The 23379-nt window shown below is 30.4% G+C and overlaps 1 protein-coding gene across 15 annotated transcripts in view; it reads left to right on the forward strand.

The window, feature by feature from the left end:
- Positions 1 to 23157, forward strand: part of LOC127734518 (cilia- and flagella-associated protein 43-like) — a 53719-nt gene extending 30562 nt beyond the window's left edge. For 4 of the 15 annotated variants that reach the window (XM_052244421.1, XM_052244425.1, XM_052244429.1 and 1 more), the window contains 22 exons: positions 303 to 419; positions 951 to 998; positions 1289 to 1336; positions 2887 to 2910; positions 3834 to 3854; positions 5738 to 5801; positions 7410 to 7424; positions 9554 to 9645; positions 10176 to 10382; positions 11141 to 11311; positions 11840 to 11968; positions 12576 to 12695; positions 12986 to 13093; positions 13228 to 13403; positions 13773 to 14010; positions 15002 to 15114; positions 15296 to 15455; positions 16677 to 16750; positions 17379 to 17469; positions 18164 to 18247; positions 21914 to 22067; positions 22597 to 23157. In XM_052244421.1, coding sequence (XP_052100381.1) covers positions 303 to 419; positions 951 to 998; positions 1289 to 1336; positions 2887 to 2910; positions 3834 to 3854; positions 5738 to 5801; positions 7410 to 7424; positions 9554 to 9645; positions 10176 to 10382; positions 11141 to 11311; positions 11840 to 11968; positions 12576 to 12695; positions 12986 to 13093; positions 13228 to 13403; positions 13773 to 14010; positions 15002 to 15114; positions 15296 to 15455; positions 16677 to 16750; positions 17379 to 17469; positions 18164 to 18247; positions 21914 to 22067; positions 22597 to 22766 — 2424 coding nt within the window. In that variant the 3' untranslated portion in view covers positions 22767 to 23157. The remainder of the gene's footprint in view (positions 1 to 302; positions 420 to 950; positions 999 to 1288; positions 1337 to 2886; positions 2911 to 3833; positions 3855 to 5737; positions 5802 to 7409; positions 7425 to 9553; positions 9646 to 10175; positions 10383 to 11140; positions 11312 to 11839; positions 11969 to 12575; positions 12696 to 12985; positions 13094 to 13227; positions 13404 to 13772; positions 14011 to 15001; positions 15115 to 15295; positions 15456 to 16676; positions 16751 to 17378; positions 17470 to 18163; positions 18248 to 21913; positions 22068 to 22596) is intronic. The other 11 variants (XM_052244422.1, XM_052244423.1, XM_052244428.1 and 8 more) reach the window with 11 other exon arrangements.
- Positions 23158 to 23379: the final 222 nt, after the last annotated feature.

Here is a 23379-nt window from a genome sequence, read left to right on the forward strand (position 1 = left end):
TTGTTGCATATTTTTATCAAAAACTAGGAAAAGTTGGCTATAAAAAAACTTGGGAGAAAAAATGGAGAAAACTGGGGCCTTTGAAGGTACTGATTTTTTTTGTCTATTTAAGGTTATGTAATAAACACATTTTATATTCGACATATAAGAAATTTATTTATGGATGGTGGGGTGTATTTAAATCTAATAATTGTATTCTTTTCTCCTTTTTTCATAAATAAACATTTAGTTATCAATAAATTTTATTGCCATTATATACAATATTTATATATTATATATTACATTTACTTTTACTTTTATAGGCATTTTACTCTAACCTGGAAGTTAGTAACTTCCCAATGAGGGAGAGATCCAAAGAATTTGACAAGTTATTGAATACTGTTACAATAAGGAGGAAGATAGAACTGGCTGAATTAGCTGTAAGATTTATAACCATGCATTTTGATGTGGAAATTGATTAAACATATTATGTAAATTACAATGCTATTTTTCTTAACATTTTTATGTTAATGTTGATATAAGAAGATGTGGTATGAGTGCCAATGAGACAACTCTCCATCCAAGTCACAATTTATAAAAGTAAACCATTATAGGTCAAAGTACGGTCTTCAACACGGAGCCTTGGCTCACACCTCACAGCAAGCTATAAAGGTTTTGTTTTGAAATGAAATGAACCATTGTTAATAACATTGACATTTTTTATTCTATTTGCAATTATAAATTTTGATAATTGACCAATGTTAAGAAATTGAAATTCTGGTCTTGTATATTGCTTCATTTGGTCAATTGACATCTGGACCAATGAGAATGGATATAACAATTACATTCTCTTAATATAGCACCACTTCCTATGAATGAAAAAGCAACATGCTTAGATCAATGAACATTTTTTTGAAGTGACGGGTTAGATCATATTACTATAGTAATGTTATATATTTATTTTGTTGCAGGCTAGGAAATCTGAGATAGAAGTAGCCAACAGACCAACAACAACAGCGGTAAGATATATATATATATATTCAGTTTTCAGGGGATGTCAAACTCATAGTCTTGGGGTTTTTTTTCATTCAAAAAGTGTGTAGTTTATGATTAGTGGGAGATAGAAGTGTGATGGGTAATTTTTTTCATTTTTTTATTTTGTGATTTAATAAATATAAACTGATGATAATAATTGTTTATGTGATGTTAAATTAGTTTTATATTTTTAAGGGATTTTAATATTTTAGGTGTTTTTACATAGTATTTCATTATATAAACACTAAGGCATTACATTAGCTGATTTATTTAGGAGAAGAAAAATGTCCCAGCACCTGTTACCAAAGCCACTACCAAAGATGTAAGGCTATTAGTGTGTTCGCTGTAGGAAACCAGGTGTAATCACATGGTTTTCTATTTATAGAGTTTTGCTATTCTTTGATCACATAATTTATATTTATATATGACCACAAATATATTCGGATACATATTATGGTACAAATACTTTTCTCCAGTAAGGTTCAGAGTATATTTTTTATTTAGCAAAAAATGTTAACCTTCTTTACATGTAGCTCAAACTATTTATAAAAAAATAAAAAAAGTGAGCTCTTTTAAATCCATGGTGTGATATTGAATAAGGGAAATGATTCGTCACATTTTTACTGTTCAGATTTAAGTGAAACACATAACAGCCTACTAGAAAAAAGTATGCTTACGAATTAAGAATAACCTTTTCAAACGCATTAGGATGATGATAAAAAAACAAAAAGAAATATGTATTACTGGGGTGTTAAAGGTTATTAAACAACATACAATATCTTGCGAAGTTGATTTTGAGATGGTTTTATCTAAATCTTTCAATTTAAAGGTATATTTTGATTATATTTCTCCTTTATATGTATTTTGACTTTGATTGCATTCTTTTTTTGGTAGTCATTGTTGTATAATAACATGTACAGATGAACCCTGACCAAAAGTCAGTTCCTTTTAATATATTATATAATAAAAAGTTCATGAAGCCCTAAATTCAAATCCTAATACTGTTCAAACATGGAACTGAAGCTGTTAAACTTATAATATACAGTTAGTCTTCCTCATGGTGGTATAACTATGTTGCTAGGTGATGCAGCTTATACAAGATGCTAAATAATTATATGCCATTTTATATATCAAACTGCCACTGCAATATTTATTCAATTTGTGACATTTATTCACTGCACAGAAATTTACATAATCTTTTTTAAGTTTAACAGTTAATTGAATGTATGTTCAGTATCATGAAAACATATGAAGGAAGAACATTTTTGTTTTGATTTTAAACTTTTTTGCACAAAATGTCAGACATCACAATAGATTGGGAATATCTTTGAAGATGTGGTATGATTGCCAATGAGACAACACTCCACCAGAGATCAAATGACAAAGAGGTTTTGAAAAGCATCAAAAAGGGGATGGGTTACCTGAGTTCCAAGATTTCAACTTTTATGCTCTAATACTGTGACTGACTTGAATCAATTGTAGACAAGTGTGGATGCTGCTAATTTTTAGGGTGTTTATATTATGACATTTTAATGATAGATTAATTCATAGTATTTGCTCTGTAGTTTTTACTAAGTATGATTCAACAAGATGAATATGCTAAGAATGTAAGCTTTAATTTGTTGATTTGTTTATGATGTTTGTTTACAGTTGAAGTGTTATTTGTTAACTTGTTCCGTTTTGTTATTACAATAGAATTGTCACATGGTTCAGTTAAGGAAAAAATGTTAGTGTCTTTAATTAAATTGTCCAGTGTTTTATATATATTTTTTTACTGAACTGAATGGAGATATATCTTCTCAGTATATTTAAAGAAATAAGATATAGAAAGCTTCTCTTTTATATTTAAACCTTTGTTATTGAAAATTCCAGTCATCAGATGAGAATATCCATCAGGTAAATTACTCACTGAATGTTCACAATCACAACACTTAAATGTTTTATAAAATCACAGCTATTCACAAATCATACTTAAAGTATGAAATCTGACTTAATTTTATTAAGTTTTAATTTAACATAAATCAGTCTTATTTTTTCAGAAAAACTTTTTTGTATAAATGTTATTCAGGCTTAAAGAGGTAGTCAATTGTTCAATGGAATATCTATTTTAAATTTGGTTCACATTGTAAATTTCACAGTTTTTAGCTCACCTGGGACATAGGATTAGTATGAGTTTTTTCTCATGGCTTGGCATCCATGGTCTATTCTTCAAATAGTTGGCCAATGGGGACCAAATTTGACATGAATCGTCCTCAGAACTGTATTTAAAAACATTATAAATTATCTTTTATGAACCAATATTGCAGTCTTGACAAAATATAAAACATTTTAATGTAGGATTCTATGGGAAAAGCATGAAAACAGCTTATTGGAAACTTGATTCACAAATTTGATTGACAACACTTATACCCTATGTCCTTCATAAAATTTTGTGATTTTGACCTACTTTTTTTGTAATCTGAAATCTAATATTTCCCCCCTGTGTACCTTGCCCTGATTGATATAGAAAATTACTTAGGAAAAGCTTCTCATATTTATTGGATCTAAAAGTGCCCTTCAATTCCTTTTTCGTTTAGGGTGGTAACGTCTAGTAATGCATGATTGATAATTTATGAAGCACAAATTCTTTAACTTTGAATGTACATGTTAAATGTTAACAGTTAAACCTTTCTTACTCTTTTGAGAAGTTTTTAAGCATGTTCTATTTCTAATTCTATTGAATGCAATATTTAGAGTATTGAATTCAGTTTAATACATTTTTAATGTTGAAATATGAAATCTATTATGATAAATTTTACTGATGGTTTAAAACTTTACAGACATCACCCGTTGGAAAGGAGGTAAAATACACCAAGATACACTCAAGATATCAAGTACACCAACATACACTTAACACATCATTTAATCACTTTTTCAGTATTCTTCTTTAAAAAAAATCAAATTCATATATTGATTGTATTGTAAAAATAAACTTAACACTTTAGTGAGGTAAAGTTATGTTCATAGGGCTCTTTTATTTTATACATTTTCTATTGATGACTTATTTACCTTTTTGACAAGTGAAAATATCTATAAAAAAAAAATGCACAACAAGAAAAATATATGAATACTGTAAATTCTGAAATGTTTGTTATATTTTTATTATTGTGAAAGCATTGTATGGAATAGGTTTCATAAAAATAAAAACTCACATTTTAAATGTTAAGAGCATTATATGTATGAATAATTTCACATTGTGTCCATTGTTCAACTATCACAGTAATAAATGCATGCAAAAATTTCAGAATTAAAGTATCTTTTTGTGGGGATTGGAAGTCTACATGAAAGTTAAGAGTAATCAGAACTTGTGTTAAATGCATTAAATTAATAACAAAATTTTATAGGATGAACCAGTTCAAGGTGTTGATGAGGTTGAATCCGACAAGAGAAGTGATCATATTTTAGAACCTCTTCTGGCAATGTCAGATGAAGTAATTCATTGTTGTAAATACAAAATCTCCCTTGTTCATTTTTTTGATCAGTTGGTTCACTATTGTTATCTGCTAAACTTCTGTTACAATAAACACATTCCTGACTGTTACATTTTTGGTTTTTTATGTATGATATTTTTAAGCTCACTACACAAAAAACAAGTGTCCTTTCTTGCTTTGTTTCTACACATACTGTTTGTTTCGTAAAATAATCTGTATTCAAAATTGAATTTATATTTTGAAGACAAAAAAGTTATTAGCAATTCTTGCTATATTTCTATTGTAAAAGCATGGAGTAGAAAAGTTGAAAAGAAATCCACCAATGTTTTGAGTAACATTTAAATTCTTGTACCAGTAGACCTTTTCATAGTTCATGCATTCAGAATCGGTTATCGAATTGTTCACAGATGCAGCTTGTTGTACACTTCACAGAATTTCAATCTTGTTTAAATTTATTTTTACACAGCACCATGAATTACAATTGACTCTTTAATTATATAAGGATAGTTTGATCATGGAAGAGAAATATTTTTTTAATTATACCTTCATGGTCTGATGATGTTGGAAAATTTTGGTTTATGAATGGGGAAACAATTATACTTGTCCTGTGAGAATTACTTTTTAACTTGATATTTTTCACAAAGGTTATTTTAAAGGAACTAGGGGCTAAACATTTCCCAATATTATAACATCCTCTATGAATTTCATATCTAACTTAATCACGTAAATTGTGAGTTATATGTACATTACATGTGAATATGCAAGACGAATTTCAAAGATGGTAAGTTTTCATCACTTTTCTTATGAAATGGAATTACATCAGCAACTGTTGTTTCGTTGTCAACACATCTTGAGATGAAATATTAACTTATATCAATACAAAATGTTCTTTATTACACAGAATGGTCCATAACAAGTAATAGTCTATTTTTGGTGAATTTGTTTTGTAATGTCTCTGTCTTATTGTCTTTTATCTAGTATCCTTTTATTAATATTGAACATTACCGTTAATTATTTTGTTGTTTTACAACCTTCTGAAGACATACACTCAGTTGCTCATTAGCTGTTCCATAGCAAAATGTATAACTGAATTTAGGTTTGATTCAGCAGTCCACAATTATCACAATGATGTCCTTGTTTTGTAAACCATGGTGACTCTAAATAAAGCTTTTTGTTTATAATGTCTTTATATTAGTTATAACTTCATTGAGAAATTTTATTTTTCAAGGGCAGTAACTCATTTGTCATTGTAGGATGATGACCTTGGTGAAGGTGAAGATGAAGATGGAGAAAAACCATCAACAACTGGAAGTCTAGGTTAGTTTCTATGTAAATGAATCTTATTCATGTGTGAGTGTGCTGTTTGCCTGGTGAATAATAAATAGAAAAATTATTGCTTCTATTATGTTGCTTACAGATTACAAATGAAAATTACAATATATATGTTGTATTTGTTTTAAATTTCTTGTCTAAGTTACCTGCATTTTATATAGTTTAGTATCATTTAGATTGAAACGTTTGGGATTTGAATAAATATTTTGAAGTAAATCAAATAAAGATTCAGAAAAATTTCACTTCTTGGTTACACATTCTTGACATTAAACTCTTTATTTTATAGGAATGCTTGCATTTTTAATAAACCATGCATTAAAGAAAAATAAATGCCTTACTAGATTAAAATCAAATGATTAAGAAAATACTTCTTTAAAGTCAGAAATTTTTGTGATGTGTTTATTATTGCGAAAATTGCAATGAGATAGGTTTGGCAAAAATAAAAACTCACATTCCAATTTTTTATAGCATTATTTGTCTGCAGCATTTATTGAAATTACAATAATTAAATTCACATTTGTGTTGATAGTTAAACAATGACAATAATAAATGCACACAAAAATTTCTGAATTTACATTAGTCTTGAATAGATATATGAAGTCTGCATATTTAATTGTGTCAATGCACATTGCACATGTTCTTGTTGTGTTTAACATGTAGTATCAATATCTAATGTATACACTTCACTGCTGAATATAGTTGATGAAGATTTATTATATCTTTTTCAGTCTTATTTTTAAAGTTTTTCTTGTTGAAGCCTTGTCAGATGGTTTTTATTAAATAAAGATTTCAACATTTTTCGCAATCAATTTCAAGTCTTCTGCAAGTTTTTTCTAATTCAGAAGAATTAGCTTCATTTGAATTCTCTTTGAAACTATCTGAAATTTTAAAGGAAATCCAACAGACTTAGATAAAAAGAAACCATGGCCTATGCCTTTATAATTTTCACTTACTTAACAGACCTCTCAAAATCTCTAAATTTCTGACCTCACTTAGATCACTGAATCTGTTACTTATTACTAAATGAAATTAATTCTTCTTAAACTTTAAATCTTCTGCAGTAGTTCATGATCACTTATATAAACTTCTAGTTAATGAAATTGACTTTTGGTCATCTAGGTAGCTTGTAGGGATTTATATGATCTATGTGTATAGATTATTTAGAGAGGAAAAGCTCCAAAATATTGCTGACACAGTAAATTTTACCTTGGGTTCCTGGACTTTTAATTTAAACAGCTATCAATTTTTTAATAGTTCTTATATAGTTCAAAATACACCCCTTTCTAACATGTTTAAGGTTTGGTAGTTTTTACTCTCAGGCTTTCTACTTTACAATATGTGTTCAGCTCTCATTCTAGTCTTTTGTAAAAATGTAAGATACCTAAATTCTAATTGGCTTGAACTAAGTCTATCATTTATTCGTAGGCGTTCTAATTTCCATTACCAATAAAACTGGACAAATGAACGGACATGTAGAAACTGATGTTTACCATGTCAAATGCCAGTTTACTACATCTGGGTTACCCAGACTGGGTAGCAGGGTATTTAAACATCTATTTACAATACAATAACATTTTCTGGACTATTATTTAGCCACAGATACAATAGGTAAGTTTGGCACATCCGACAGTACAGCATGATAGTACTGTACAATACAGAAAAGCTTAATCTATGGCTTTGGTTTAACTAATGTCCGCAGGTTTCTTCATAGAGGAGTTAAGGATTATAGGTTTAATAATATGTCTTGTAACCCTTTTCTTTTTAAGGTGTCTTATTCTAGTGGTTGAAATTGATATTTGAACTTACTAAATTGTTTAGGATAGATTAGGATAATATGTGAATCAGTATTTATAAACTTTCTTAAATTCTTCATACATTTAAATGTGTTCTGACCAGAATAATTATTTTAATAAGCCACATTTTGGTGATTTTTCACCAAAATTATCCATATCATTATACTTTGAGGTAGTATTTAAGTCATTAGAAAATTTTTTTTTTTTAAGACTTTGTCCCATTATTGAATATATATTTATCCACTGTCAATAGTTGGCAAGCCTTGAATTTTAAATTTTAACAATTTTTCTTATCTTGAGTTGAAAATATAATGAATGCGGAACTATCATAGAATATTTATGAAGTAAACTTAATATTAGATTTAACATCAGTATCTTTGGAATTGTCAGAACTATATAATTACATTACATAGATGTTTCAAAGGATTCCGTAATTTCGATTGGCAGACACTATTGTGAGGCATTCCAAAGTTATGGATTATTTCCAAATTAAATATAACATCTATGACTGCACATGCTCTCAGTGACAACGTTAAATCAATTAAAAGGAAAACAAACGAAAATCTAAATGTAACTCATAATTTCATAGTTAATAAATGAAAATGTAGTTATAAGAACTAAATGCTTCTCTTTGTAATAAGATCGGGTTGTAAAAGCATTGATTGTGCACAGGACTGACATTATTTATGGAATGCAAATATAATGTAACTGCTTTATGATTGCATCAAATGCTTACAACAGAAACCCAAGATATTTTTTTTTAAATGCTTTGCAAAGAATCTTAGAAGAAAAAATTTGAAAAGCAACTGAACCTTTAACTTTCTTATCATGTCTATTGACTTTTTTTGAAAGACAATATTTCAAGGAATAATTATTTGACCAAAACTGTATTTTCTGACTAGATATTATGAAAAGCAAACCCTAGATCATTGAAACTAGAAATTTTCTTCTGAAATAAGTTATTGTGAAATATATATTATATTACATTTCAGAATATGATGATTATAAAACAGGTTTGTCCTTAAGTGTCAATCCCAATTAGTCTGACTACTGTCTCAGAATACTATAGACTACCAAAACAATCTGTCCTTTGTAAATTCATACTTGTCATGTCCTTTAGCTTGACCAGAATCCTGCTTTCTCAACATAAAGGTGGATGATAAAAAAAGATTAAAAATAAAAATCTTTTCAGTTCTTTTATGTATGCACATTCACAATCAGAACTAATCATATTGCATGTTGCACAGAGTATATATCAAAACTGTAAAATCTGTGGAACCAGTATTCATCCATTTTGCATGTTTATATATTCACCTGGTGAAACTGGTTTTGTTGTAAGCTATACATTCTGGTTATGATAGAAAACATTGAAAATTAGAAACTTCCACTCAATTTAATGAACTTATTACTAAAGAATAGAGAGTAATTTTAGATAATAAATTGGCATTGGGTAAATGTAAACGAAGTACTGATGACTTCAAAGTAGTTGTCTAGATGTCATGTGACATTAGTAGTGGTGTGTGGAAACCCTAGTTTAGATCAATAGAATTCAAAGATTTTACTCCACAGGATTGTTTAATGATACATGCATGTAATATTTACAGCAAGGAAAATATTTTTCCATCTTTTTGACTTGTAGTAATTGCTTTTCAGTTAAAAAAAAAAAGATACTGGTGTGTTAAATGTGAAAATTACTAAAATATTTGGAGACAAAGTTTTAAAAATAACAAAGCATAATTTGTATTTTTCATCATGTTATTGTTTTGACTTTTAAAAAATCAGCAGAAAATATTTTGTTATGTGATGAAAAAAAAAAACATATAAAGAAACAACATCAAATGTTCCGACTGGAGATTAGGAAGAACCATGTGGTTACTTTTTATGACATTTGATGGCCATGAAGTAATGAACTGAAATAATTGTTTCACTGTATTCTTTGAATAGGTGCCCAGTATGGTGGAGGAAGTGATTTGTTTTACAGTCAGTTCGATCTTCATACAAGAGAACAGAAAATCAACCAAATCATTTTACTTGAGGTTAGTCAGCATTATAGAGTTTTCGTGTGGCGTAAAGTTATACTTACATTTTTTTTAATTTCTTTTTTCCCTCCCCCTTAGAGAGAAAGATATTTAGCAACTAGAATTACTCTTACCGAATCATATCTCAACCACCAACTCCTATTTATGATTAAAAATTGACCTCAGAAGAAGGGATTGCATAAAAACTCCTCTCTACTGGTATATATTTTATTTGTGCAATGTAGGAAAGTGATATGTTGACCTAAAATATACTTCTTGTACAAATAAAGCATCTTTTGTTTTGCACACATTAGTCATCAGGGCCATAGGTTGAATTGATAAATTGTTGTTATGTTTTGTATTAAGATGGGACATCCATTTAGTTTGCTAGAGAATTCATAATCAGAACTATATTTATAGTCAATCAATAATTGCCAAAAGATCCACATACCCACTGTTGACATGTTATTTGTTTGTTTAATTGTCAAAGTAAATGAATGATGCAGTATGTCACACACTTACTTACTATATTTACTTATATTCTATAGGATGCCATTCACAGAATCAAAGTTGCATTTAACAAAGAATTTGATGACATTCATTTGAAAAAAGTCTCAGAAATAGGCAAAATAAAAGAAAAGAATAAGCGTATAAAGAAAATCATGAATGACATAGATTTAGACGAAGAAATCATTTTGCCTTTACTTAGCATTTATGAAGAACCTGAACAACTTCTAACAGTGAAAGATGAAGAGGTTTGTATAAAAAAAAGGATCACCCAATAAAACAACCAAAATATGCAATGATTGTATAATTTCTTCAATATTTTATTCATTGAACTATACTATATCCATATGATTTAGTGTGCAGTTGAAGTTGTTCATTTTAAACTCATTGAAAGATAAACATCAAAAAGATGTTTGTAAATTTCAGTGAAACAGACTCCAAAATTAAACACCTATATTAATCTATCATTCATATTGTGGTTTCTGACAGTGTCCAGCTAGGCTGACACATATGGATCACTTCTAATGTCTTGCATTGTTGTCTGTCACGGGTGTCTCTTCTGTGTCATACTTATTAATAGGCACTTACTTGAAAACAGCATGACAGAAGTGTTCTGTTCAGGAATTTATTTTTGCTTGCACGTTGTACTTTGTTAATCAGCAATTCCTTGAAATTAATGACTTGACAGAATTCAACTAAACTGGCATAGATTCTTCCACAGCACTTGAAATTTCATAGTAGGTACTTTGATTTTTGAACTCATTGATTTTTGGGGTTTTCCCTTTACAAAGCATAGACTAACTCATTTCTGCTTATTTCATTTTGTTAATCCATAACTCCTTCAAAATGGCTGAAGAGAATTCATCTGTTTCTGCATATATTTTTGGGTGAGACAATTGTCTTCCTTGAAAGGCTCAACCTTTTTTTTTTGAAATACATGTATATTGACATTCGCAATACCAATACATGCAATATTATAATTAAATAAATGTATTTCATTTTAAAGGTTAAGGTTGAGAAATATCTAACACCAGAACAAAAAAAGAAGAAAGAAGAAGAAGACAAATTGGAAGAAGAGAGACGCCTTAAAGAGAAAGGTGACAATGCCAGGGAGAGAGGATTGGGCATGATGATGGGTGGTGTTTTGGAGATTAAAAAAGAGGATGAACTCAAAAAGGTTGGTTACAAGTGTTTTGATGCATATTTTTGTTAAAAATATTAGTTTACCTGTTTTTTTAGTCCGAAAATTAAGTTAAAGATAGCCTTGTTAAATCTTCATGGAATTTTACAAAACTTGAATGAAAGTTTCAAGATCAAACGATATATCACATCATCATAACATTTTAACACTGACGGGAGGTTGCAGGCAAGGCAGTGGCACGGGATTGTGTTTGGATATCATAGGTCTAAGTATAATTCCTGTATTTTGGTATATAAATCTTTTTTAAGATATTTGTCTGTCATTATCCTATTGTAGTTCCTGTATAGCATATAAAGGAAAATAAAGTATTAATCGGATGATTTTGAATTGAAATACCAAGAAATGGTCTGAAAGGAAATTTTTAAAGGGAGACAATCCAATTTTCTGAATATAACCTTATTTTGAATATCATTCCAAAGAAAATTATTTATCTACAGAACATTTTGAAAATAAAGCTGATTTGTTTTATAAGACATTCAAATTGGAAACGATTTTTTTTTAAAGGATATTCCAAAACCACAGTTCATGCAGACAAAAGAACAGAAAGACTGGACAGAAGATGAAAAGAGGTTGGCTGCAGAATTTGAACAGAAAGTGAAAGATCTTAATGAAGAGAGGGAAAAATATCGCAAGGTAAATTTTATTTTGATAAATGCTGTTGAACATAAGAATGGCTATAAAACTGATGTCTATATATTTTATAGCTGCTGCTATATAGATAATGAATTTTACCCACATAAGTTTCCAATAGTTGGCAGTTATGTGAATTTATATAGTAAGCTTATTATACCCCTGCTCCAAAGGAAGGGGTATACAAGTTTAGATCTGTCCCTGTTTCTGTAGGTCTGTCTGTCACATAAAATTTTGTAGCATTTTTCTCGTGAACTACAAATCAATTTTTTTGTTAAATTTCTAATCAAGCTTCAAGTTACCCTGCTGAACCTTGTGATGCATCTTCACATCCATCACTCTTATTTACTCATCAACATCCTTTTTACCAAATACTTAAAGCGTGGGTATCATGACTGAGCCCTAGCTCACAGTTTAATCATAGTTTTCTAGTTGAAAACTACCATGATCTGTTGCATTTAACTGTATAAGAATTAATCTGCAAGGTTCTTGCAAAACAAGTTTAAAAATATACTTCACATAATAACTCTTATTCTAAAGTATTGTGTTAACAGATTCATTCTGTCCTTCATTGGGACTATTGATAATGGATTATTGATTTTTTTTCTAGCAACTGGAAACAGAATTGAGAAAATTACAGAGTATTATTCAGGATAGTATGGGTGGATTCGATGACATGTTAACTCAGGTCTTTATGAAGAAAATCAAAGTTATGATGGTGGTCTATCAGGTTTGTTTTAAAAAAAAAAACTTGCTATAAATTGTTACATTACTAAATTTCAGTATATAAAGAAATTATATAGATTTCATATATTCTAAGATTTTAACGCTTTATAGTATTAAATGTGATGCATTTAAATCTGTTATGCTCTTATAAATTTGAAATCGAAGTTTAATCTTTTTTAATGGTCGTTAACAAAAACAAATGAAATAAAAACATGATTCAATAAAGGTTCCATCTTTCCTTTGGAATGTAAAGAGACACATTAAACAAAATTAATTCTCTTAATATCGTTTTAGGAGGAATTGAAAATTCTCCGACTGAGAGCCTCATTATTGGTTGAAGAGGAGTTAGAAACACAGGAGCAAGAACTCAACAGACTTGTTGAACACAAGAAAACTTTGAAGGTAAAATTTATACATGAAATTTGTCATAAATCTGGATTTATAATTGATTGAAACTTTTCCAATATTTAGTCTAAATTTTTGTTTTATAAAAAGATTATTCAGATGTTTAGATGTCAGTTATTTTTGTTTTTCAGGCACTGACAGCACAGGCAATGATTGAATCAAAGAAACATTTAGATACCTACAAAAATGATTATGAGAATCTGCAATATGAAGACAAAGCCATGGATAAAACATTTAAACGAGAGTTTAATGATGTAACAGCACTACAACAGGATCAGCTGTACAGACTTTTCAGACGTAGACCTAAGTAAGTTTTAATTTAAATATTATGTAAGATTAATATTTCCTAGGGTGTTCATTTTTATGTCTTAACAGACTTACAGGGCAAATATGAACTTGTTGGAAGGGTAAAACTTTAGACATTTTTTTTTGTCACATACAATGATTCTATTAATCTTGCATATATAACACATTATAAAAACCTCCAGATAGATGAAGTCTTAACAAATTTTAGACAGTGTTTCATTTTATTCTTTTAGAGTAGACTCTTATTGAAGCACACAGCTAGTAAACCAAATGATATATTGCATTATAAACACTTTTATATTTGGATAAAAATATGTATAAAACTAATAAGTTAAAGAATGTTCTAGTTCTGATATATGTTTGTCTACAGGATTCCACGTCTGAAAGGATTTGATACTCCTGCAGCACCATCAACAGGGGACCATGGTTTGCCCAATCCTTTTGCTGACCGTCCATCTACTGCCAGACAACATGCTCAAGCCAAAAATTCTGTAGAATCTGCCATCAATGATCTAGATAGAGATGTCAATAATCCTGAAGGTGTTGAACTGTCTGTTTGGGAAAGACTTTGCAAATTCAGAAGGATCAAAATAGAAAACGAATTCCTTGTAAGTTATATAACATTACTTGAAGCATAATTTGAGGTATACTGTTATTTGGAGGCTTTGTTAGTACATCTATCTGTAATATTCACAATTTTCTAATATGTTTTCCAAAACAATTTTCCCTTTTCAACCCCTTTCATGAGCCTGTTCTAACTGATTTTTACAGTTTGTTCTAATGCTGTGGGTGTTACACCACTGTCCCAGGTTAGGGGAGAGTTGGGCACCTGTATACATGTTTAACCTTCTGTGTTTTAAAACTAAAATAAGAGGTAAGCTGGTGAGCTTAATTAGCCCTGTAAATCCACCAAAAACTTAAATAAAATGAATGATACCATTATTAATCACATTCTTCAAACTTCAGAAAATGTAAATATTAGCTTAGCTTTCAAAAAATTTGACTGTGATATCTTTAAAGTAACGTCATCAGGGACGTTTTTCAGATTTCAAGTGAAAAGAAGCTAATTTCAAGGACAACTTGGCTAAATTAAGAAAGAGCACAACCAGTGTACAAAATAACATTTTACCAGTGAATAGAAAATTACAAAATACACCTCTTCATATTTAAATATCTGTTTGGTCAATGGTTGTAGACTCTATTATTTTTAAATGAGTGTGTGAGTCAAATATTTAAGATTTTGCATAATTTTGCACTTTTTCTGAAACGATCATTTTATTACCGTATAACCTGGAAAATGAATTGTTTTAAACAAAATTACAATGTTTAATTAACGTAGATAGATTGAACATTTCATTTTGCAAAAAGAGACATTTTGAAATTGTTTCATTTTAGTGTCAATTTGGCCACAAGTCATACCTTCTTTGAATCTATTATTGATAAATGCCTTGCTACTTGCAACAAAAAGCTTAACATACTTGAACAATTGAAAAAGTTGTCAATAAAAATAAAAAAGCAACTTCTTTGATCAATATTTGGAGTGTTTAGAAGTAGAAATGAGAATAAAACTTTTAGTGCATTTGTTTTCATATTTTACAGATAAAACAAAAAGCATTAGTGTTTGCAGAAATGGAAGCATTTTACAGAAAACGGCAAGATGAAGATGAACAACTGAAAAATGAAATAGAAGATCTACAGATGAAAATATCTAAGTATGTGTTTATTCTGGAATATTAATCACACCATTTTCTGATAAAACAGTACTGTCATTACAGAAGCCTTAATTACATATTAGCCTTTGCATTTTTAAGAATATGAAAATTTGTTGAAAATAACATTTTTACAAATTTTGTAACTCTAGCACATTTAAGTTTTACATTTTGACTCTTTCAGATTAAAGAATGATGAAGCAAGAGTTAACTTGAATTTAGAAGTTCAGCTGTTATTGAAACAAGGTCAAGTTGAAACAGATACTAACACTTTTGTAGCAGATTACAAAAATAGTGCTTTAATTCATCGTAGTGTTGTTGAAGAACTTAACACAAATATCAAGGTATGAATAAACTCTTTAATTTACACAAATATTCATTCATTTAAAGCAAATTTACATTGAACAACAAATTGGAGAACAGGTTCCAAGTAAATGAGAATTTTAACGCCCCTGCCGTCACCAGAGGGGGCATTAAGTGTTACTCTTGTCCGTCCGTCCGTACGTCCCTCCATCCGTATGTCCAAAAATTGGTTTCTGCTCTCTAACTTTAGTTTGCCTCAACCAAATGTTATGAAACTTATACAAAAAGCTTATTACCACAAAACACAGACCAATTTCGAATTTGGATGGCGTCACTTCTACGGTTCTGGAGTTATGCCCGTTTATATGTAAAAATTGCTGAATTTTCGTTTCTGTTCTCTAACTTTAGTTTCCTTCAACCAAATGTTATGAAACTTATACACAATGCTTATTTCCAGCTTAAAAATCAGATCAAGTTCGAATTTGGGTGGTGTCACTTGTACCGTTCTGGAGTTATGCCTCTTTTATAACGTTATATGCAAGCGGGGGCATCATCTGTGTCCCATGGACACATTCTCCTTTTCTCCATTTATATATTAAATGGAGAAGGTTAACAGCTGGGACTAATGCATACCTCTAATATTGAAAATATTGAATGAGGGGGTGGACAGCTTTTGTACCCCCCTGTCCACCCCCTCTTGAATAAAAGGAGATTTTTGGTTTATGTCGTAGAGACAGCAACCCAAATACCACAAAAATTCAAAAGACATTTGGTCTTTAATAACTTACAACTGTCTATTCAATATATCAAACTATAATTGCCTACAGTCTAGAAAGGTAATGTAAATGAATTAACAGATAATGAATTATGTGTAAAGTTTCTGTGTGAGTGTATTTATCTGTTTTATTTTTGCAGTTTCAAGTTCCTTAAAAAAATTGGACAATTTGTCAATATTGAATTTCAAATGTTCTCAAAGCTGTCTATTTTTTTTAAACTAGTGTTATCCTGTTTTGTCTGATTGACTTTAATCCCACACTTGATTCATAAATACTTTCTAAGCATTTGGATTATGAAAACATTTGAATAAACCTGATTATATTTTATATTTTTGAAATAAAGCATTTTACTTTAACTAAAAAATCAACTTATAAGAAGTGTCTATATAATTCTCACCTCATATTGCAACTAACTTATGATTTCAATACCATTTTATAAGTCTGAAACTGTATTAACTAAATAACTTTGTATGTCTTAAATTGTAGAAACTTGGAGAAGATAAAATTGCTAGTATGGTTGAAAGTAAAGACTTTAGAAAAGGAATTATACAACTTGAATGGTAATAAATTATATAACATTCGAAAAATTCCAAGGTTGATATTATGTATTTTATAAAGTATCATTCATCTAGAATTCTTTCAAAAAACTTGACAAAATATACAGACATGACCAATGTTCATGTGGGTTAGAAAACGATATGTCTTTACAAAAAATATCCCTTCTACAACATTAACAGGATAATTTATTACTAATGCAACACGACATAGATGAATGGATATGTTTGCATTGTAAATTGGAGTATCTTTTCTATATCTTGGTTAATATACAGTATTTATACATTGTCTACATTTGATTTTTTTCTTGAAAAAAAAAGAAGAAAAACAGCAATTTTTTTTCTCTCTAGTTAAATTAATACTGAGAAATAATACATAATTTATTCTGCAATAATATCTACTAGCAATAACATCAGTATTTAGACAAAAAGGAGATAGATTTATAAGAAAAATCAGATGTGTGACATTACAGATCATAAGTAATACATTGACAGATGTCATACAGTAATGGGTGCACTGCTATATAAGGACAATATCTGCAATAATAGTTACCTGGTCCTTTGATTCTGTCATCTAACTTGCAGATATGTTATTTTTGACTGATTAAAGTATTTTTTATCTTTTAATTGACAGGGAGCACAAGAAAATGCTAATGGAAATGGAAGACTTTCAGAACAAGATGAAAGATATTCAATTCATGAAAGTAACCAGAGAAATTCAACTGGTAAATTATTTTATTTAATCTCTGGTGTAGGAGATTGATTTCTGTGCTATTTAATATCAAGCATGGAAAGAAGACTTTTGTTGATTTTACAAAAGACAAACAAACAACTGATTTCACTGGGTATTTCTAGGGATGTGTTATTTTTAAATAATTTTTCCCTAAAAATTCAGAAGCGAAAAAAGTATAAGTCCTTGTATGTCATGTCAAAATGAATACTGGACTTTTTATCAAAAAATATAAGAATCATAAGATTTCTGTTCAATCCAAGAATCATACTAGTAAATAATGAGAAGAAATGTCAAAATTGAGATGAAAAAAAAACAAACAAATTTCTGTAGAAGTTAGATCAGGTGTGTTGTCACAGGTTTACTGTAAGTTTTTCTTGATATGCTGATAACATTTCATGTTACTTTTTCATTTATTTGATCAATTGGAACAATGAAAAACAATATAAAAAAGAAGAATCCCCGAACATAGGTTTTGAATCCATTTAATTTTGGCCTAGTTGTACTTGAACAAACACAAATTTCAGCTAAAGATTTCAGAAGGAAAACCCAAACAATTCACAAAGTTTACAGTAAATTTGTGTAAAAATGTTCGAAAGAGCTGATATGAAAAAAATACATTAAGCATTATTTTTGTTACAACCCTTATTGAAGGAAAATGTATTCATGTGTAAAAATATTTTTTGCAGTTCCTAAATAATGTCCAGGAGTATGAAGCAAAGAAGGCTGACGAAATCAACAAACTTGAACAAACAATACTGACACAGCTCAAGGTAAACTATTTTGGATATTTTATATCAGTAAAGGATGATGTATTGTATATGTCAATGAGACAGCAACCCAACAACATACAATAAAACATAACAATCAAAGCACTGTAAGCGCTGTAGGCAGTTAACCAAAAACCAAGGCAAACGTAATTATGAAAACTGTGGCAGTGTTGCTTCAATTTTTTTTTTAAGATTTGAAAGAACAAACATTAAACATTCGTATATTGTACATTTATGTTCATTACAAGAATTGATTATTAAGGCAAATTAATTAATATTTCATCAAGGTTTTCAAAAGCAACTCATATATCAATGTAAATGACCCCCATATGCATGATGTTACTCCATACCAAGTTTGGAATAAAATGACAGGTGATTATAAAACAGTTGGTCAAACATTCTCGGGCTTTACACTGCTTGAAAGATTTATATGTTTTCTTTAAAATGAGCCATAACTGAAAATTATTATAGGCCCAGAAATAATTTAATAAATAATTAAAGTAAATTCAATTAACCTAGACTCATTTTTTGCATCAATAAAATTTTATAATAAACAAGAAATAATTGTAACAGGATGCCGTTACGAAGTCTCCCAAACAAAGCCCCCATAATTCGTCATTCCCATGGTCTCCTGACATTGGGCAAAGTCCAGTTCATATTGGTTTGGTCTAGTAAAGTGATATGCATATGTGACACCTAGGAGATTGACCCTGTATGTCATTCAAATATTTTTGAAATGATGAACAGGAATAAATATGGTTTAGGTGTGGGTATCTCGACCGTTTACAAGTTCTCAAACAGGAGGGGTGGGGTGACCCCTGGGACTCCCCCTATATTTCATTTGATTTGTTATATTGTCCCATACATAAATACATATGGTTTAGGGGTGGTGATCCCGACCATTTCCAAGTTCTCAAACAGGAGGGGGTGGGGTGACCCCAGGGACACCCAAATATTTCATTTGATTTGTTATATTGTCCCATACATGAATATATATATGGTTTAGGGGTTAGGGATCTTGACTGTTTACAAGTTCTCAAACAAGAGGGGGTGGGGTGTCCCCATGGACTCCCCCTATATTTCATTTGATTTGTTTATTGTCCCATACATGACAAGAAATAATTGTAACAGGATGCTGTTACGAAGTCTCCCAAGCAAAGCTCCAATAATTCGTCATTCCCATGGTCGCCTGACATTGGGCAAAGTCCAGTACAAATTGGTTTGTGATATGCATAAGTGACGCCTATGGATTAACCCTGTATGTCATTCAAATCTTCTTGAAATGACGAACAGGAATATATATGGTTTAGGGGTGGTGATCTCGACCGTTTACAAGATAAAAGCACATTCTCAAATTGAAGGGGGGTGGGCGTAAGAATATAAGGAGGGTGGGGGTTATCCCCAGGGGACTCGCCCTTTATTTCATATGATTTGTTTTTTTTTGTCCCATACAAGAATATATATGGTTTAGGGGTGGGGATCTCGACCGTTTACAAGTTCTGAAACAGGAGGGGGTGGGGTTGACCCCAGGGGCTCGTCTTTTATTTCATTTGATTTGTTTTATTGTCCCATACAATAATTTATAAGGTTTAGAAGTGGGGATCTTGACCGTTTACAAGTTTTCAAAAAGAAGGGGAGTGGGGGTTACCCCAGGGGATTTCCCCTAAATTTCATTTGATTTGTTTTATTGTCCCATTCAAGAATATATATGGTTGAGGGGTGGGGATCTCGACCGTTAACAAGTTTTCAAAAAGAAGGGGGTGGGGTGACCCCCGTGGACTTCCCCTATATTTCATTTCATTTGTTTTATTGTCCCATACAAGAATATATATGGTTTAGGGGTGGGGATCTCGACCGTTTACAAGTTTTCAACAAGAAGGGGGGTGGGGTTACCCCCAGGGACTTCCCCTTTATTTCATTTGATTTGTTTTTTTTGTCCCATACAAGAACATATATGGTTGCGGGGTAGGGATCTTGACCGTTTACAAGTTATCAAAAAGAAAGGGGTGGGGTTTACCCCAATGGACTTCCCCTATATTTCATTTGATTTGTTTTATTGTCCCATACAAAAATATATATGGTTTAGGGGTGGGGATCTCGACCGTTTACAAGATAATAGCACATTCTCAAATTGAAGGGGATGGGTGGTGACCCCAGGCACACACCCTATATTTCATCTGATTTGTTTTATTGTTCTGTGATCATTTCTGAAGACTGCGTGTGTCTATCACTTACAATTTTCAAGTTAAAGTCATTTGAAAATTTAAAAAAATAAAATCTCATAGGTTTCTATAGTAAACCCCTCTCTTCTTTATGCCCCTTAAAATACCCCTTAATAGACCCCAATGCACAAACAATTGGTTGATGGCTTCCCTAGACATGTTAATCTTACATTTTATGAAACCCTAAGTAAATCTGACAAGGGTTTTGGAGAACCGCTGCAGACAAGTTCATCTTTAAAGTGGCGGAAGAAGAAAAAGAAAAAGAAAAAAAAAAAAAGAAAAAGAAGAAGAATAATAAAAATAATAAGAACTGAGCAAAAACAATAAGTCTCCAAACTTTGTTTGGGAGACTTAAATATATATGGTTTAGGGGTGGGGATCTCGACCATTTCCAAGTTCTCAAACAGGATTCGGTCCGACTTGTCTCGGGGACGAGTTGTCCACATTACTTAAAACATCCCATCAACGTCGATTTCCGCATCTGTTTCATGGCCTCATTTTATTCATAAAATAACAACAACCTTATTTGGCAAGACAAGTTAAAAATTACCGCCCACTTATAAAACTTTATTTCCTCTATCATAGAGATTTGTTGTACATGAACAATATTCCTGCGCATTTTGCCATTTGGGAAATATAAACGACTTGTAATTACCGATTTTCGGTGATGAAATATTTCATACAATTGTTCTTTGGCATCGTAGCCAAAAGCACAGGAGATAATAAACTACGTACGTATTTCTATTGAGCACTACTTCCTATGTGCAATTTCAAAAGTTTTGGGTAGTTCGACGATCATTTAAGGTTTTTCTGGTCATATTTTTTGTATTCCAGAAATAAAAGTATTAAAAAAATGTCCAATTAGTTATCAATAACATAATAGCCAGCTAGATAATAACAATGGCACGTATTTCAGCATTTATTGGGTAGAACACAAATCTAGGGTGCTCGCATAAGGCAGCTTAACTGCCTAAAAATAGCATCTAGGTTAACATATTGTCTTCAACATCATCAAGTGTTAATTACAAGGGCTAATGGTCATACAAATTTTGAGTATGATTATTGTTCTCAGCTTTAGAAATCAAGCAAGCAAAATCCTGGTCTTGTGTTTCGAGCACAAATTTTGTACAACTACTGAGTAAAGTTTTATGACAATTCTCCCACAAGTGGAGACTATTTGGAAATAAATTTAAAACAGAGACTATTAAAGATCATCGGTATTGACAACTTCAAAATTGGAAAGGTTATTCTTTGTACATATTTAAGTAAAATGTGCATGTATTTGATCCAACTATTACAAAAATTTCAGTTACTAGATTTCTATTATTTGGAATACGTTTTCAGAAAAAATTAATGGGATATTTCTTTTAAAATCTGGACATATTAATTTCTTAGAGTTTCCATGTAATTATGCTATGTGTGATACAAACATTTTATCTGATTTCAGCATCATGAGAAAAAGTTGGCACATCAAAAGAAAATATTGCGAGAACATAATAGGACAATCAAAGCAAAGGATGCTGATAATTCCAACATTGATTCTGATTTGATGGAACGCAATGTCACAGTGAATGAGAGGAAGCTTATTGATGAAGTCAATGGTGAGAATAATTCATAAATATTTTTGTTAAAGCAGGTCACTTCGCTAGTTTCTTTCTGTCTCCTTTTCTGTAGAATTTTTTTTTACCTGAATGGCAAGTTTGATGTCCTATGTGCAAGACTATATTAAAAAATATAACTAATGGTATCCAATTTATTAATGTCTTGTTAACATTAAAGATGTTATTTGATTGATTTACAATACTTTTACTTCGAATTCAACGGCAAAACAAGGGACCTTATCATACATTTTCCTTTCCAGTATTATATTAAAAAAAGAATAATGCTTCCAATTGAGCTATAAAACCTGGCAAAATTCTTTAATAATGTCTCATCAAAGTAAGAATTGATTGTTGAAGCACAAATAATAATTATGAAACAGCAAACAAATTATTGTTCAATAGTACTGTGCATATAAATAAGAAGAAAGTATTTCATGAATAAGTTTGTTGATGAAATTTGTCCAAAATTAAATGATCTCACTTGTGATTATTTTAATTTTTCATAAGTTGTATTTTTGTGTGTTTGTAGCTGACAGACGATCAGATGCAGGAAAAGACAAGAGATACATGGAGATAGTACAAAGAAGGAAATTGGTGGATTTAGCCAAAGCTCAGGCACAGGAAGTAGCTGTTCTACGTGCTGAAGTTGAGAGGTTAAGAATGAGGACATTCCCTGCATTAGTTCAAGTGGAACATTAGCGGTGACATTATATGGAATACCGAGAGAAAACTCAATATTAAATCCAATTACTTTGTTATGACTGCTTATTGGAAATCATTGTAATATTTACAAACAAAACTAGGTTTATCTTCAATTGGAAAAGGACTTAATTTTGCAGTTGATCTAGCTTAACTAGCAAGATAAAGAAACATTTTATTATATCTTAAGAGAATGTGGTGTTTTCTTTGTCAAGGAATACCGTGTTGACCAATTTTTGTTTATGAAAAAGCAGTTTAACTTGTATACATTTTTCTGTGATATTTGGACTTGTGATATACTAGTAATTGATGTGAATTTACATTCTGTCCTTATTTTACTTGCATACTATGTATTTATTGAAAAATAATAAATTGTTACATTCCAAAAATACTAATTGTTTTCTTTTTAAATTCAGATGATTAAATTATAATTTCATCACCTTTCTAATTTTTGCATGCTTTATTTCTCGAGATTATAAATATTTTATTTCCTGCATTATTAATGTGTTTGTCTATTACCCCTGTAAGCAGAATATCTCATTAGTGGGTTTGATGGAGTTTTACAAAACCTGTTTACAGAGTTAAGGTTCATGTGGACCCTTTGGCTAAAATG

This window comes from Mytilus californianus, unplaced genomic scaffold (genome assembly GCF_021869535.1).
Source record: "Mytilus californianus isolate M0D057914Y unplaced genomic scaffold, xbMytCali1.0.p SCAF_3, whole genome shotgun sequence".
NCBI classification, from domain to species: domain Eukaryota; kingdom Metazoa; phylum Mollusca; class Bivalvia; order Mytilida; family Mytilidae; genus Mytilus; species Mytilus californianus.